The following is a 15000-nucleotide window of genomic DNA, read 5'->3' on the forward strand; positions in this document are numbered from 1 at the left end:
TCTATAAACTCCCTTATGTTGGCCGGTTTTCTGAAATCGCCCAGACCAAGTTAAGACAACTACTCAAACATTATTGCAAAGCTGATTTAGATATTAAGTTGGTCTTTAGTACATTTAAACTTAGAAACATGTTCAGCGTGAAAGATTCAGTACCGCAAGGTCTACGTTCGCGTGTCGTTTATAAATTCTCGTGTGCTGGCTGTAATGCCAGCTACATTGGCGAGACCACTCGCCACCTACATACGCGTGCTCGTGAGCATCTCTTGTCGGACAAGTCTTCGCATGTTTACAGACACCTGCAGTCATCTAGGGCCTGTCATGACTCTTGTAACACAGAATGTTTCACGATCTTAGATTCTGCCGCCTCAAAATTCCAAATTAAGATCAAAGAAGCATTGCACATTAAGTGGGAAAATCCCATCCTTAATCAGCAGTTGAGGCATTTAGATTTGTCTCTTTCTTTTTAATTACGTTGTTCTTTTGTCTTTTATTTTATTGCTATGTGCGCTATTTTTGTTTTCTGCGCATTTCACACTTCATATTTAAATTGTACGCAAGTTCTGACATGTAATTTTGCAACATACCTTAACATAAATTCAAATGTACAACCGTTGAAAAGCTCATTTGCAACTGAAGATGACATGAGTATGTCGAAACATGTTTTGTAAATTGAAAACGATCGTTTCTTTTTTGAGAATTATATATTTTATTGAATACATAACAAAAGTTTACATTACACTAACATTACCTTTAATGTAATGAAATGTAATGCAATGTAATGTAATGTAATAGTGATCATATATTGCTGGTCAGCGGATACTTTGTTTGACAGGTGTCAATTGATCAAAACATGGATGTTCAATATCAAAGATGTATGCTGTAAACTAGCATGATACTGGTTACATTGGCATACATGGAGGGTAGGCCTTCCTCAATTGCGCTGAGCACCTTTTGAGCACTTTTTTGAGTTTGGAGCACTATTTGGCATTTTGAGCATCCTTAAGCACTTTTTCGCACTTTGGGCAACATTTGAGCAATATTTCACATTTCTAGCAAATTTCGAGCAACATCATGTCTTCTAAAACATTTAAAAGCAAAAACTGTGTATCGCTCGCAACGAGAATCGTGTTCCATGTCATAAATTTGAATAAGTAATGATGTTGTCAAGAATAAAAGACCGTTGTCATGGAAAGGCACGTGGACTTATCCTTACTGAGCGTGAGAACAGAAGTTTCTGATTGGCTGATGTATCATGTGTGTTTCATCTCAAATTTCTAAATCATCTGATGTCTAGGCGTTACACTAGTACTGCTGTATTTATTTATTTACAATTCGTAACCGGCTTTAGTTTTTTAAGAGCACAAATGGAAGCACTAAATCAGTCGGAAAACAATAGCACTGAAGACGAAGAAGTGATTGACCCAATTACAATAACAGTAAATGCTGGAGCATCCCTAAGTGCTCCAGAAAGTGCTTCGATATTAGCACGAAAGCGAAAAGATCCGATCAACAAAGGGAAGAACAAGCAAAGAGGAAGCGTCAAAACCACCAATGTGAGTACATGGGATCGTCTCAAAGAGTACCCAAACCAACACTTTGCCGTGGTAAAAGGAAAGCTTAGATGTAACGCCCGCAGCGAAGTTCTCAGTGATAAGAAATGTTCTGTTGAAAGACACACGAAATCAAAGAAACATGATATTGAGAGAAATAAATCAGAACAGCAGTCCATCAAAGAATGCCTGCAGAAGAGGGCTAAACGGGAAAATGCAAGTGGATCAACGTTGCCTTCAGATATACAACTGTATCGGTGTGAGCTTGTCGAGTCTGTTCTGTCGGGAGGAGTTATCGAAAGTGGATGCTGTGCGTCCCTTTCTCGAGAAATATGGCCACAGGCTAACCAGTAGTGCCCACCTTAGTGAGCTTATACCTGCTGTACTAGATAAAGAAAAGGAGACTTTAAAAGAGGAGCTAAAAGTTGCAAAGGAGGCTTCTGTCATTTTTGACGGGACGGCCAGGTTGGGTGAGGCATTGGCGATCGTATTGCGCTACATACAGCAACATTTGAAGCCGACTCAGCGACTTATACGTCTGGAGGTGCTCGCAAAGGCACTTAAGGGAGAGCAGTTGGCTCAAAGGCAGATGTCATGTTTAGCTGTGGACTAGAACTTTGGTCCGGCGGCAATCATTGGAGGGATGCGAGATGGTGCACCAGTGAATGGAACTGCCCTGAGACAACTGAAGTTCTTTTATGCAGACCTTTTTGACGTTGTATGCTTTTCTCACACTTTAGACAATGTTGGCTCTCATTTTGAATTTCAAGTCTTGGATTAGTTTATCCGCTTTTGGATAAGTTTCTTTTCCCACAGTTACAATGCAAGGCTTGCCCGGAGAGAGAAAACTGGGCAGTCAATTCGTACCTTCAGTGACACACGCTGGTGGAGTAAATGGGAGGTGCTTAAGCAAGTGTTGGACTTGTTTGGGGATGTCGAGCCTTTCCTTCGCGAGAACGAGGAAATTTGTCCAGCAAATCGTGGGCATCTCATGGAAATATTTGATGATCCCCAAAGCTGTTAAGACCTACGCTTGGAGTTGGCTGCTGTTGTCGATGCCGGAGTGCATTTTGTAAATGCCACCTATTACCTAGAAGGGGACGGGCCTTTAATTTATTCTTGTTACGAGCGTCTTTCAGTTGTTGCACAGGCTGTAGCAGTCGATCACTACCCTAATACCGAGGCGGTTGCTCCTGAAATTGCCAACGGCAACGTTGCCATCTACAATCAGTTAATCGCACAAGCAAAGGCTTGTGTTCGGCCCGGGCTGAACTTTTACCAGCACAAATTCAGCGTACAGTTTCGTGACACAGTAAGAGCTTTTAAAACAGCACGATTCTGTTGCCCTGTACAAGTGCAAGCCCTACGTCCGACAGTAGCATCACTGGAAGAAGTAAGGAATTTCCCTTTCCTCAACAATGACGCCACAATAGCAAATCTAGCGCAAGAGCTTCCTCTGTATATTGCCGCAGCTGATGGTCAACGTCGCATGCGAGGAGGACAAAGTCACTTGGTGGGCTGCTCACAGAGATACCCTTCCACACTGGTGTGCACTTGTCAAGAAACTACTGCTGATTCAACTGCTGCTGATTCAACTGCTGCGGCTGAAAGGGTTTTCAGTCTCTTTGCAATTGCATTTACGTCACAGCAAGGCTCTGCTCTGCAAGATTACCTGGAAGCGTCTGTCATGCTACGATACAATAAGGCAAAAAGAGTCTAACAATGTTATACGAAAACTTTAAATAGACAGAAGTAAGAGCCTTCAAACTTTATCATGCACGTGATAAAGCATTGTTAAGTTCGTCGTTCCTTGTGAAGTAACTTGAAAAATATTATTGTTCTATATTCTATCAACCTTTCGTAACAACCTGTCGAATAACACTACGCAAAATAGATTGTAAAAATTGACATATTTACGAAAAGCTTAGAAGTAACTGTTCACACCTTTTAGCACTTTTTGAGCACTACTTTGAGATTTTGAGCACTTTTTGAGCACCTTTTAGCTATTTTTGCCAGCACCCTTTTAGGATTTTACGAGCGCAATCGGGAAAGGCATAATGGAGGGTTGGACGTACGTACGGACGGTCGATGACGTCATGGCTATAAAACCAAAATTTCTCGCATCGATGGGTTAACATATTTTCTTAACTCTGCGCTGCGCTATAAGTGACTTCAATGCTCGTGTTGGGGGGAAGGAGTGGCAGTTGTGATCATCAGTCCTTGAAAGCCATGGAACAGGCAAGAGGAATTGAAATGGCTTATTAGTAATTGTTTTGCACTCTCCTTGACCTCTCGATAATGGGAACGATGCTTCAAGAAAATAATTACCTTAAGAATATTTTTCAACACAAACTAAAACCGTCAACCATTAAATAGTGAAAGGAGAGGTTGTAAAGGACCTTTGTAAGTCCTTCAGCATAGTGCCATATAAGGATTTGGGAAGAAAAAGAGAAAGAATAAAGACTGGTTTGATAACAAACCTGATGAGAGACAGAGACTCCTAAAGGAAAAGAAGCTTTAGATAAACACCCAGGAATCAAATCAGGAAACTTCAGAATTAATGGTTTCAACAAAAAGCATTTCAAGTAGAGCAACGCGCAAGGGAGAAGAATAAAAGAGATGATTTTTTTTCTGAAGCATCTCAGAGGGCCAGGAATCCTGAATCCTTGAATCTGATTGGCTAGTAACGAGCTATTAGCCGGTCACTCTTTTTTCTATTTTGCTTTATTTTAAGAAAATACGTATTTGTAGCTAAAATGGTCAAACAAACAAATCACAATGCTGTGGAGTTTGCATGAACTGTTTTAAGAACTTTCGTTTCATTGTCAACAAACAAATCATTTTAATACGTAGAACATTATTCGTTTGTTTGTACAAATTTTTCAAACAGCATTGTTTAGCTTGTTTAGCTCATTTCTCTGCGCTTGCTATGAAATATAACTGTTTGTTCTTTTATATTTATTGCACCAAGAGATATTTGAAGTTCTATTTTATCGTTAATCTATCACTTTTCTCTGAGTTTTGCGGACGGAGCGCCTTTTTAAGTTATAAGTTAATTTCAACTGTGACTATGCAACGTAGAGCACGTAGAAACACTTTTTGCAAACCAGTCTGTCAACTTTATTTTCAGAAAAAAAAAAAAGCAGAAAAAATAAATACGTTATTCACCGGCTTAGGTCGGTCTTTATAGGGAAAAACTGTGCCTGTGCCGGTGAATAACATATGTGTATTACGCTGCTCTTATTGCTGTTTATGGATCAAAGTAAAGAAATCTACATTCAGTCAGAACAAAGCGTGGTGAGCTTCTCTCACCATCAGAATATATTTAAAGCAACGGATGGGTTCAGAACTCTTCTTGCCTGCAGACAAGCGTTGACTGGAGTGTTCTAGATGAAATTGAGGAATATCCGCACTACCCGGCGGAAAAACGCGATGAGCCAATCATCATCTCTCTTACAAATCCATGATTGTTTACATGATACATGTACCTTTGAAAATCATTACTGTACGACAAGTTAGAGAGCGTTCATGCGAACAAATGCAAAGCGAATATCCGAACGAACCGGACACGAACTCGTACTGGAATGAAATAAAAGTCGCATCGGTATCACGTAAACCCCCCTCTTGAGATGTATTTGTTCCTCTTCCTATCCACAAAAAACGTGTATGTTTGACAAATACAATGGTATATTTTATTCTGAAGGAGTCTGAAATGATTATTGGCAAACACGTGTTGAGAACGTCATAAGAAAGTTCATGGTGTCTTCGAGCAGGGAGAATCTTTACCGATGACTTGTTTTAAGTGACAGTTGCCATTAATTTAATTAGTACGTTAAGACACAGAAAGAAGGGCGTAAAATCACTGTCATACATACCATGAATGTATGTGGATATTGTTCCTTGAACACCAGTAACATCACCTCCGTATTCACTGACAAACTTCTTTAAATGGCTTACGACTCCGTCTATTTCATCTATTCTCACGTAATGGCCACTTTGATGGACGAATGAGGCGGCGCTAATGGAGCTACGAACTGCATCAAATGTTGTTGAGATTTGTTCCACTTTCTCTTCATGAAAATCTGCTAATCGACGTTTGAGATCAAATATCTCTTTTTTCAAATTCATATTTTGCAAGTAGAGGCTATCTCTTTCCTCTTTGGTGTTTTCTATCTTCCTCAAGAGATCGTCGCAGGGAAGAGTATCATTATCCGAATGGGTTTCGCTAGAAGTGGATTTCACCATCAAGTCACTTATCCTCTGTATGGTTGAAATGAATATGGTATCAATTGTTTGTCTCAGGGAGGACAAAACCTGTGCGACTTGAGAATCTGATGTGTGTGAACCGGCGCAAAAATCATCATCAACGTTCAGTCTTCCGTGCTTATTCTCCATCATTCCTTTCTTTTCATCACATTTTCTGTTATAATTGTACTGTTGTAGAGATGGTTTGTTATCTTTAGTATCCGATGCATCCAAATGCATATCATGAGCAATTCGTTGAGTGTTCTGTATTTGCAAGGATCTCAACTCATCTTTTAATTTCTTATTTTCATCAACATCTCTGAATTTTTCGCGCTGCTTTTTTATCTCCTGTAAAATTTTACTGCCTTTGTCAGCGTCAGGAATACCTTTATTGTCTATCACGGACATCTGTGACAATCCTCTCAACTCAGTAATAAGTCTGTGTTGCAAATTTTGTGCGAAAGCTTGCTTTGAGGACATTGATTTTCTGGTAGAAAGAGGAGATGGAGTGGTTTGTCCTTTGACGTCGTCACCACAATAGACAGGAGAATAATAATCCACAACATACTTATTTCCTTGATTTTGGAGTTGCTGTGATAAATTCTGGCGTTGTTGCAGCACTTGATCTAGCTGTATTGCAAATCCTTCTTTCCATTCTTTGATTTTGTTGAATGCTTGTTTTTCTAGCTTAGTGGCATAATGAGGAGAGAGTTCCTTAGCAGGAGTCTCTGTCGCAATGGTAGCTCTTCGTTTTTGGATGCTGCTTGTTTGAGTCGCATTTTGAAAAGAACTGCCACTGTCTGTTTCTTTCTCAGAGCCACGTTTTTGCTCTGGTCTTTGCCAGTGTCCCAGGACAATTTCGTCGCCGATATCTCGACGTTCAGTTGGCCCGCAAATACTACGTAAATCGACCATAACATGTATCCCATTGCCCTCTTTACTCACACCAGGAATTTCTTTGGGTAATGATAATGGTTCTTCTGTTAACTTGTCTAGAATGGGGATGTAGGTTGATTGCAAACTACTCTTTGTTGCCACTCGTCTAATATGAGCATGTTGATTACTAAATGATCCGCTGGCAGAAGTGATGATTGGTTCGGATTTGCTTTGTTCTTCTCTTCTTCGCCACGTTAACACAGCCTCGTCACTGACGAACACACCACTGTCTCTTCTGCGTCTTCGCAAGTTTTGTAATGAGTCACTTTCTGAAGTCACACTAGACAGTGACAATTCTATTTGAGTTTGATCCTCATCGTCTTGTGCAAGCAACAGAACTGACTTCTCAGGAAACTTAACAACTACATCCGACTTCATTGGTTTAGCTTTGCTTTGTTTTTCTGGCCGTAAGTCCAACGTTAAATGTGGAAGAAGCATTAAACTCCTGGTATCACGTAGGTCACAACATTTTCCTTCACTTTTCGATCGTAGTGGATGGCTGCCATTTCTAGGTCTCCACCTACAAAAAATAATCAAGATTCAGGCGTTGTCAGCGGTATTAAGTATTTCTTGACAACATGCAATGAACTTGCCTTGATTTGTGTTAATTGTTAATTTCAATTTACAGTGTCATCAATTAGTGCCTCAGCGCTAGAACAACTGGACACTTAAATAAAGTTCCTTTCCTTTCCTTTACTATTTTGAGTTTCGAAAGCACCAGATCCGTGAAGCGAGCCAAACACACCTTTCATTGTACTCCGTAATCTTGATCATCCTCACCTCAGGCCTTAGCTCAATCTCTTCACCTTTAAATACACGATACTTGACAACAACTTTTACCTAATTCATGTTGTAGCATGCTTGTTAACTCTCTAATCAGAAGATGGCTTTTTTCGGCGTTTGATCGAAGAGCTTTTCAAGGGTAAATTATCGCTTTAAGTTTAGTATCTGCCCAAAGCAAACTGGCTTGTATAAATTCTATGCGCCAAAATGTACAAAGTTAAAACTTACAGCTGTTTACGGAATACAAACACATGTATGGTTGCGAGCAAAACACCACGAAAACTGAAATTTCAAGCCAAAATTAAGGAGTAATTTTTCAAGCCACGATTTTAAAATCTGTTAGTCTCCTATTTTGTTTATAGAGAGGCCGCGTCACAACAAGCTGAAAATTCTTGTGTCACCAAAAGTCGTCCTCAACATATTAACTCGTACCAAGAGGACCGCACCGCACCGCACCGCACCGGTCACATGTCTGATATTGCTTTTAAAGCACGCAAACAAAATGCAAAAGTGGATGTTAGGATGACAGTTAACGCACTTGAGCACGTGTTTGCTACGATAGAGGTTTGTGACAACTGTAGAGGAGTAACACTTGTCGGTTCCCGGAAAGGTAATGTGCAGAATCATCATAGACAGGATAGAGGGGGAAGTTGATTGAATGATAAGGAAGGAGCAGGCTGGTTTTCGGACTGGAAGAAGTTTTATTGATCAAATATTCATCCTCCGCAATATTATAGAGCAGTGCGTTGAGTTGAACAGTCCATTGTTCATCAACTTTGTGGACTTTAGAAGAGTTTTTATAGTGTCCATCGAGAGAGTCTGTGGAACATAATGGCCGTTTATGGAATTCCAGGAAAGTTAATCACCATGGTCAAGCTTTTCTACAACTACTTTATCTGCTCCGTAGAACATGATGGAAGGTACTCAGAGCATATTTCACCTTCGTTATACAATCTCCACTGGCTGCCTGTCAGTTACCGAATCCAGTTTAAGATATTATTGCTTGTATATAAAACTCTTAATGGCCTTGCACCCCTGTACCTATCAGAACTCATAGAACTGAAAATTCCTGAAGTATCCTTCGTTCAAGAGTCTTACCACTCTTGGTGACCGCTCATTTACATGTGCGGCACCAAAACTCTGGAACAGTCTTCCCAAGGCAATACGATATGCGAACAATGTAAACACTTTTAAGCGCCTCCTGAAAACGCATCTTTTCCGCGATGCATTCAGCTGCTACGAGAAACAGTAACTATGCGACTCATTCTTAATTATTTATAGATTATTTTTTGTAAATAGGTTTTGTAAATAAGTTTAATGAGCTTCATATATTATAACCACTTGTAATTAAGGTATATAAAGTTTCTCTCGATATTGTAATTTTTCTTTGGATATTGTAATGCGCCTGTGAGCATCTCTCAATGTAACAGGCGCACTATAAGTAATAAATTATTATTATCATTATTATTATTATTATTATTATTATTATTATTATTATTATTATTATTATTATTATTATTTGTGATGGAGTCAGGAGTAAGGTTGGGGTGTGTTACGTCGGGTTTCCTATTTTTGATAGTGATTTATTGGATAACGGCACATACAAGAAAGACGAGGCGCGGTATCAACTGGGGTAGATTCCAAGTGCTTGTGGACTTACATTATACTGACGATCTAGCGCTGTTGTCCGCCACAGCTACAATTGAAAACAAATGAGTTGGTCAGAGTCGCGGAAAGAGTGGGTCTGCAGGTGAATACCAAGAAGTCAAAAGTAATGAGTGATGCACCGACCACCCAGGAAGTGATCACCATTAATGGGGAGGAGTTAGAGAATGAGCACCCTTGCATACTTGAGATCTGGGATCTGAGGAGAGCTACACTGCAGATATGAATTGTCGCATTGGAAAGGCACGATCGGCTTTTATTACGATGAGGGCGATCTGGGCATCAAACCAATACAGCAGAGGGACAAAGTTGCGACTGTATAAGAGCAATGTGGTGTCAGTTTTAATGTGTGGCACCGAATGCTGGAACGTTAACAAGCGGGATAGTGACAGGCTTAATGCTCTCCATAACAGACGCTTGAGACGAATTTTGAAGATACTCTGGTCTAAGATAGTAACCAATGTAGAACTCGATAGACAAGCAGGAATAGCATCAGCGACAAGCATGATTAGAGCTAGAAGACGGGAGTGGATAGGGCACGTCTTACAACCTTCGGATGACAAGAGAATTGCACTGCGTTGGTCTCCACCAGGATAAAGGAGCAGAGGCAGACCAAAAGATACGTGGCATAGGATGGTAGAAAAAGAGAGGATTAAATTTGGGTGGAGAAGCTGGCCTGGTATTCAACTAGCTAAAGACAGGACAGAATGGAGATCTTTTGTTCGTGCCCTATGCGCCACGAGGCGCGGAAAGGAGTTATGATGAAACAAATGCATATGAACACTAACTAAAAAATTTTTGTCATTGTTTTCCTTCTTAGAAGCAGTTAGTTGAAGTCGGTATAAAAGTGATTGTGAATATGTGGAGGTGTAAGAAGACAACTTCAATGTTTCTTGACTTTCAAGGAGATGAAATGGAAGCTGAAATTGTCAACTCTTATCCAAGAACAACTATAGAATGCCGTGACAGGTTGATCAAGGCACATCAAATGACTTTTGAATGGGTACTCCACTCACTCAGAAAATAAATTGGAAAAAAAGGAAGTTATGTTTACAATGGAACTCATTAAAAATTATTCAAAGAAATCGTTCGCAAAAAAAAAAAAAAACAAAACTTATACCAATGTTTTCCATGATGCAGCAATATTGAATTTCAAAATAGCTTTTCTCAAATGATGGATAATAGAATAAATTAAGATAGCTTGTATCGGTCCTTTTTATAGATATATTATCGGTGTGCAATCAGAATCGACGGGAAAGCTGAAAGAAGATTGACAAAGATCAATTTATGTGAACTTTTCTTTTTGTAATTACCGAAGAGCTCCTCAGCTCACATTCGACCAAAGCACTGGTTCAAAGTAGGAGAGGGCTACCCCAACATCATTTTTATACATTACATCTTTGCATCTATTGCAGTAAATAAAATAAACTTTTGGGGGTTCTTGAATCATCAACAGGACACTCCTGATTGGGTCAAACCAAACTTCAATACTTCAACGCTCTAAACAAGTCACTTTTCGGGTTCTTTTAAATCATTCTATGCACGAAATTGCTATAAAGAGTTGACTTACATGCCCGGAATGACATTCTGTCCATTTTTTCGTGCTGGACATGAAATTCCTCATACCGATTTGAAGCACATGCCCAGCATACCAACCCGTCTCAAGTTCTCATGCCGGGCATGCGAGATCTAAGCTCAACCCCATTCCCCTTCTTAAAAGTGACCCGCGGGATTACGAGAGGCTCCTTCTTGGTAAGGGGCTAAGATCTCCCGCTTAATGTACAACGTATTTCATACGTGGAAAGTGGTAGTTACAGTGCCTTTCGATTTTCACCAGGCATCATGATGAGGGGATAAACATGATGTCAACCCCGTTGTTTTTAAAACTATTAGTCAAAATATTTGTTTCCAAGCCGTTTGATAGGAATGAGAACAACTTTTAACTAATTTGTGTTGTATCATGCTTGTTAAATCTCCAATGAAAAAGTGGCTTTTTTCGGCGTTTTGATCGAATGAATTGAAAAAAGCCTTCATTTAAGTTCTAAGCTAAGAGGTTTTTTGGGTCGTGTGAACAGTGGTGGGCATGAAAGAATATGAACTTGAGCGGTCACAATTTTAGGATTCTTGCTGTAAATTACTCTGAATTAACAGTATGACTTTCCTGTGAAAAGTACTTACCTGGCTGGTGGATTTGATGGACTTTGGGCGCAGATTGAGGCCGCCTTTTTGTCTTCAGTTTTACGCTCTGTTCCTTGGGACACCTTCCCAATCACTGGTAGACTCCACTTACGTTTTGCCGTTTTCACCTTAGAAAAAAGGTTTCACGAAATAATTCTATTTTGTGCAATATCAAAGAAATTTAATTCTATTATGCAAAAAATAATGGGAGCAATAATCTGGACTGAGTTCAAGACTTACCATCTTTCTTCCCTTTGGCCTGCAAATTTTAAAGATGTTTGTATTGCAATCGTAACCAACTGCAGCAGAAATATCAAAGGGTGTTGGAAGAAAATCTTGGTAACAGAGTTTTTGGAGCTCGTACACGTCAGTTGTGGAGTAGGATCGCTTATGTGGTAAAGGCGCCATTTTTAATGAGTGATCAATCTGTCAATTTAAAATGGCCGATATATGTGTTACGTATTGAACGCGTAGCAGGTAATATACGCAAACAAACGGAAATTATTTATGGCGTCTGTCGAAAAAATCTGTTTGATTCTCTTCAACACCAACCATGTTTCTTTAACGGAATTCGTGGGTAACTTTTCGGTTCTTATAAAATATTATGATTTAACATCGTTTACCTGATAAAAACGGTATTTCAGTGTTTCTTTGTTTTACTGAACGCTCTGCTTATTTTCCTCGACCATAAACCTAACAAAACGTCGAAATGCCACGTCATCAAATGAATTTGAAGTCACAATTATAATGCGTCAATCGCTCTAGTAATTCGTTGTAGGGCAGAGAATTGTGCGCGTGCTGAGGAAACTCTTGTCATAGGAATTGTTAAAACTCGTGCGACGTGCATTTTCGATCATGAGCGAAGCTCGCGCCAAGTATATTTAATATCCAATCGTGAGCCAATACAATATTCAAAGACAGAATTTTTGGCAAATAACTTTTTTAATTATTTAGTGTTACAATACTCTACAATAACTTGTATTTGAAACATTTAACAACTTCACAGCAGTGCTCGAGATATCTTCCGAAATACTTTTTTTTTCATAAATAAATCGATTTAGGTAATTACACACTTTTAACATAATTGCTTGTAAGTTCCTGTTTCATAAAGTTTGTGTTTCACAATCACAAAAACCTACAGTAAGCAATAACTCTACAAAAGTACACATTTGCGTCCGGGGCCGTTATTGAGGTAATCAAGGTATAAACACTCAAAAGATGCGAGGTCTGAAAGACCCAGGAGTCTGAAAATTGTGCTTAGAGGGAGAGAAAGAGTGTATAAGGTTATATCACGGAGAAACGACTATCCCTTCTTCTGCTTGTCCTTGTTGGTAAATTTGGTCCCAGGTATTTAAAACGCAATCAGTTTTTAAAAGAAGTATGGTTTAATTCGCTTTACAAAGCCAATTGTATCTGACATCTGGATCCGATGAAGCAATTTTTCTCTTAATGTACAGGAGTTCGACGTCACTCCTGGTGAAACATTGATATGTTTTGTAAACGGTAGCTATAAGGAATGATTTCAGTCTTAGTGATCTCACGTGGAGATTGAATGTTAGCCATTATTCGAAATAATTAAATAAGAAGAACAATAATAATAATAATAATAATAATAATAATAATAATAATAATAATTGAGTTTGAACATACGCAAAAAATAATCAACCACTAAGGACAGATTTTTTTCATCAACTGAGAAAAATCATATGTAGTCGAGACCGGTTTGATGCAGTGTGTCACGATTCATGCTTTACAAATTTGTTTTGCAAAGTGTTCTACCTGCTCTTTGCTAAATGGCTTTGTTGGAAAATGCATGAAAAGTTGATGTGTTTTGCGTGGCTTACTGGCTAACTCGTCGAGTTCCGCTTTGTTGACACGACCAGAAATACCAACGGAAAATAACTGGACACCTAGTTTGTCGTGCAGTGCTGCAGCATTATCCCTGGTAAACTCCACTCCTCGAGTGCTGTATCCGTCGGTGAGAAACACTGCCACTCGCTTCACACCTAGGCAAATTTCCCACACAGTTAGTACATGTCTCTAGAGGTGTAAAGGGAGACTAGTTATTAAACTATACCAAATGATATTGGGCGTCTTGCAACGCTAGATAAATCGTGTGAAGGAGGGGGTGGGGGAAAGGCGGGAAAAGGCAGGGAAAATAAGCCATCTTTCTGCTATTTACTCAAGGACCTGGACTGTAAATTGCAGTGAGGTCGTTGGTAACCGTGTATTGATTAATAACCTCACTGCTCAGTTTACCATTCAAAATGTCAGTGTGATTTTATGTCAGGTAATATGTATATACATAAGACAATATAATTCGTTCGTACCAAAGCAAGCTCATAAACAACCTCATTTTTTATTTATACGACAGGTACCTCAGCTACAACTGTGAAATAGTCTATTACCCAAATCTTTCCCTTGTAACAGACCTGTATAGTCTGCATACACAGTAAAAGGACTTGAATGAGTCCGTGAACAAAATCCTAGGCCTAACTCTGCATTGAAAAAGTAAAAAAATTTAAACAATGTGCGGACTTATGTAAGGAATTATGGGACATCATCACCGCCATATTGGTGGACAAAAACAAAGCTCTGTCATTAGCTTCTTTTGTTTGTCCACAAGAGGCCGTACATTTTTTCTATTGTCACTGGTTTCTCTAGAGGTTGGTTGAAAGCGTTCAGCAAAATGAAGTCAATTTTAAAAGACCTTGTTTACATCAAATGGCAAACTAGCTTGGGTTGAGTTCTTGACCATGGTTTCGTAGCATAAACTACTTCCTAGTGTAACACTCAATGGGCCTCATTCGCGCGGTGGCTATATTAGCCATGTACAATAGATTTCGTACGCCGAGAATCGAGTTTAAATGTTCTGGAACGAGTTTCGGTGGGGCAAAACAAACGTTTTCAACACCTCGCGACTCAACATGGCCGCCGCGTGAATAAGGCCCATTTTAGACCCACGCAGCACAGGGCCAGCACGTAGTATGCAAGGAGCGATAGCACAAAGAATACCGTTTGCACTCCGTTGGCGAGTGCAATTTGAAAACTTTCAGAACACCACAAGTGACCATAAATCAAGAAATGAATGAGCAAGTTCACATGTATTACACACTCATCAGAATGGGCCTTACCCATATGACGGCATATGCTCAAAAATTGACCACCAAGCCCCGTTTCACATTCACATCATCTGGACAAACAAACGTTTGCACGTGGGTTTTCTTTTGCAAATTTGCTCCTTTGGGATTTAGCTCATGCTAAAATTTACAAGCTTGAATTTCGAATTCGTGACTTTGTGGTGAAATCAGCTACAATCCTGGTCAAACGACTTTGGGACACTTGTCAAATTTGGCCGAAAACTAGAGAATTTACTATTCATGCTTCCATCGTTATATAAGCAACGCGTGCTCTTCTTCCGCTGCCTTTTTCGCTTCCTCCCTTCCCCCCAGATAATGTTGAAACATTCATGCGATCGATGAATTACTCTCGACTTCGGACACCGGACAACGTTGTAATGGGGGGGGGGGGGGGGAGGGTGGGGGTAAAGGTAAGGTAAAGTCTGCTTTCGAATCAGTGGCCCAACCTGCCGGAGCCTATTCCCGGTTTCCGTAGCATGAAGCGACTAGGAGTATTTCTACTC

At 39.7% G+C, this 15000-nt stretch overlaps 2 protein-coding genes across 3 annotated transcripts in view; both read right to left on the reverse strand.

The window, feature by feature from the left end:
* Positions 1-6314, reverse strand: part of LOC137972152 (protein BCAP-like) — a 9448-nt gene extending 3134 nt beyond the window's left edge. The window contains exon 1 of the mRNA XM_068818990.1: positions 5426-6314. Within this exon, the coding sequence (XP_068675091.1) occupies positions 5426-6275 (850 nt within the window). The 5' untranslated portion in view covers positions 6276-6314. The remainder of the gene's footprint in view (positions 1-5425) is intronic.
* Positions 6315-12288: 5974 nt separating this feature from the next.
* The window catches only part of LOC137970076 (cochlin-like), a 17985-nt gene continuing 15273 nt past the window's right edge, over positions 12289-15000 (reverse strand). For both annotated transcript variants that reach the window (XM_068816546.1, XM_068816547.1), the window contains one exon: positions 12289-13363. In XM_068816546.1, the coding sequence (XP_068672647.1) occupies positions 13101-13363 (263 nt within the window). In that variant the 3' untranslated portion in view covers positions 12289-13100. The remainder of the gene's footprint in view (positions 13364-15000) is intronic.

The sequence above is a fragment of the Montipora foliosa genome, chromosome 9 (genome assembly GCF_036669935.1).
Source record: "Montipora foliosa isolate CH-2021 chromosome 9, ASM3666993v2, whole genome shotgun sequence".
NCBI classification, from domain to species: Eukaryota; Metazoa; Cnidaria; class Anthozoa; order Scleractinia; family Acroporidae; genus Montipora; species Montipora foliosa.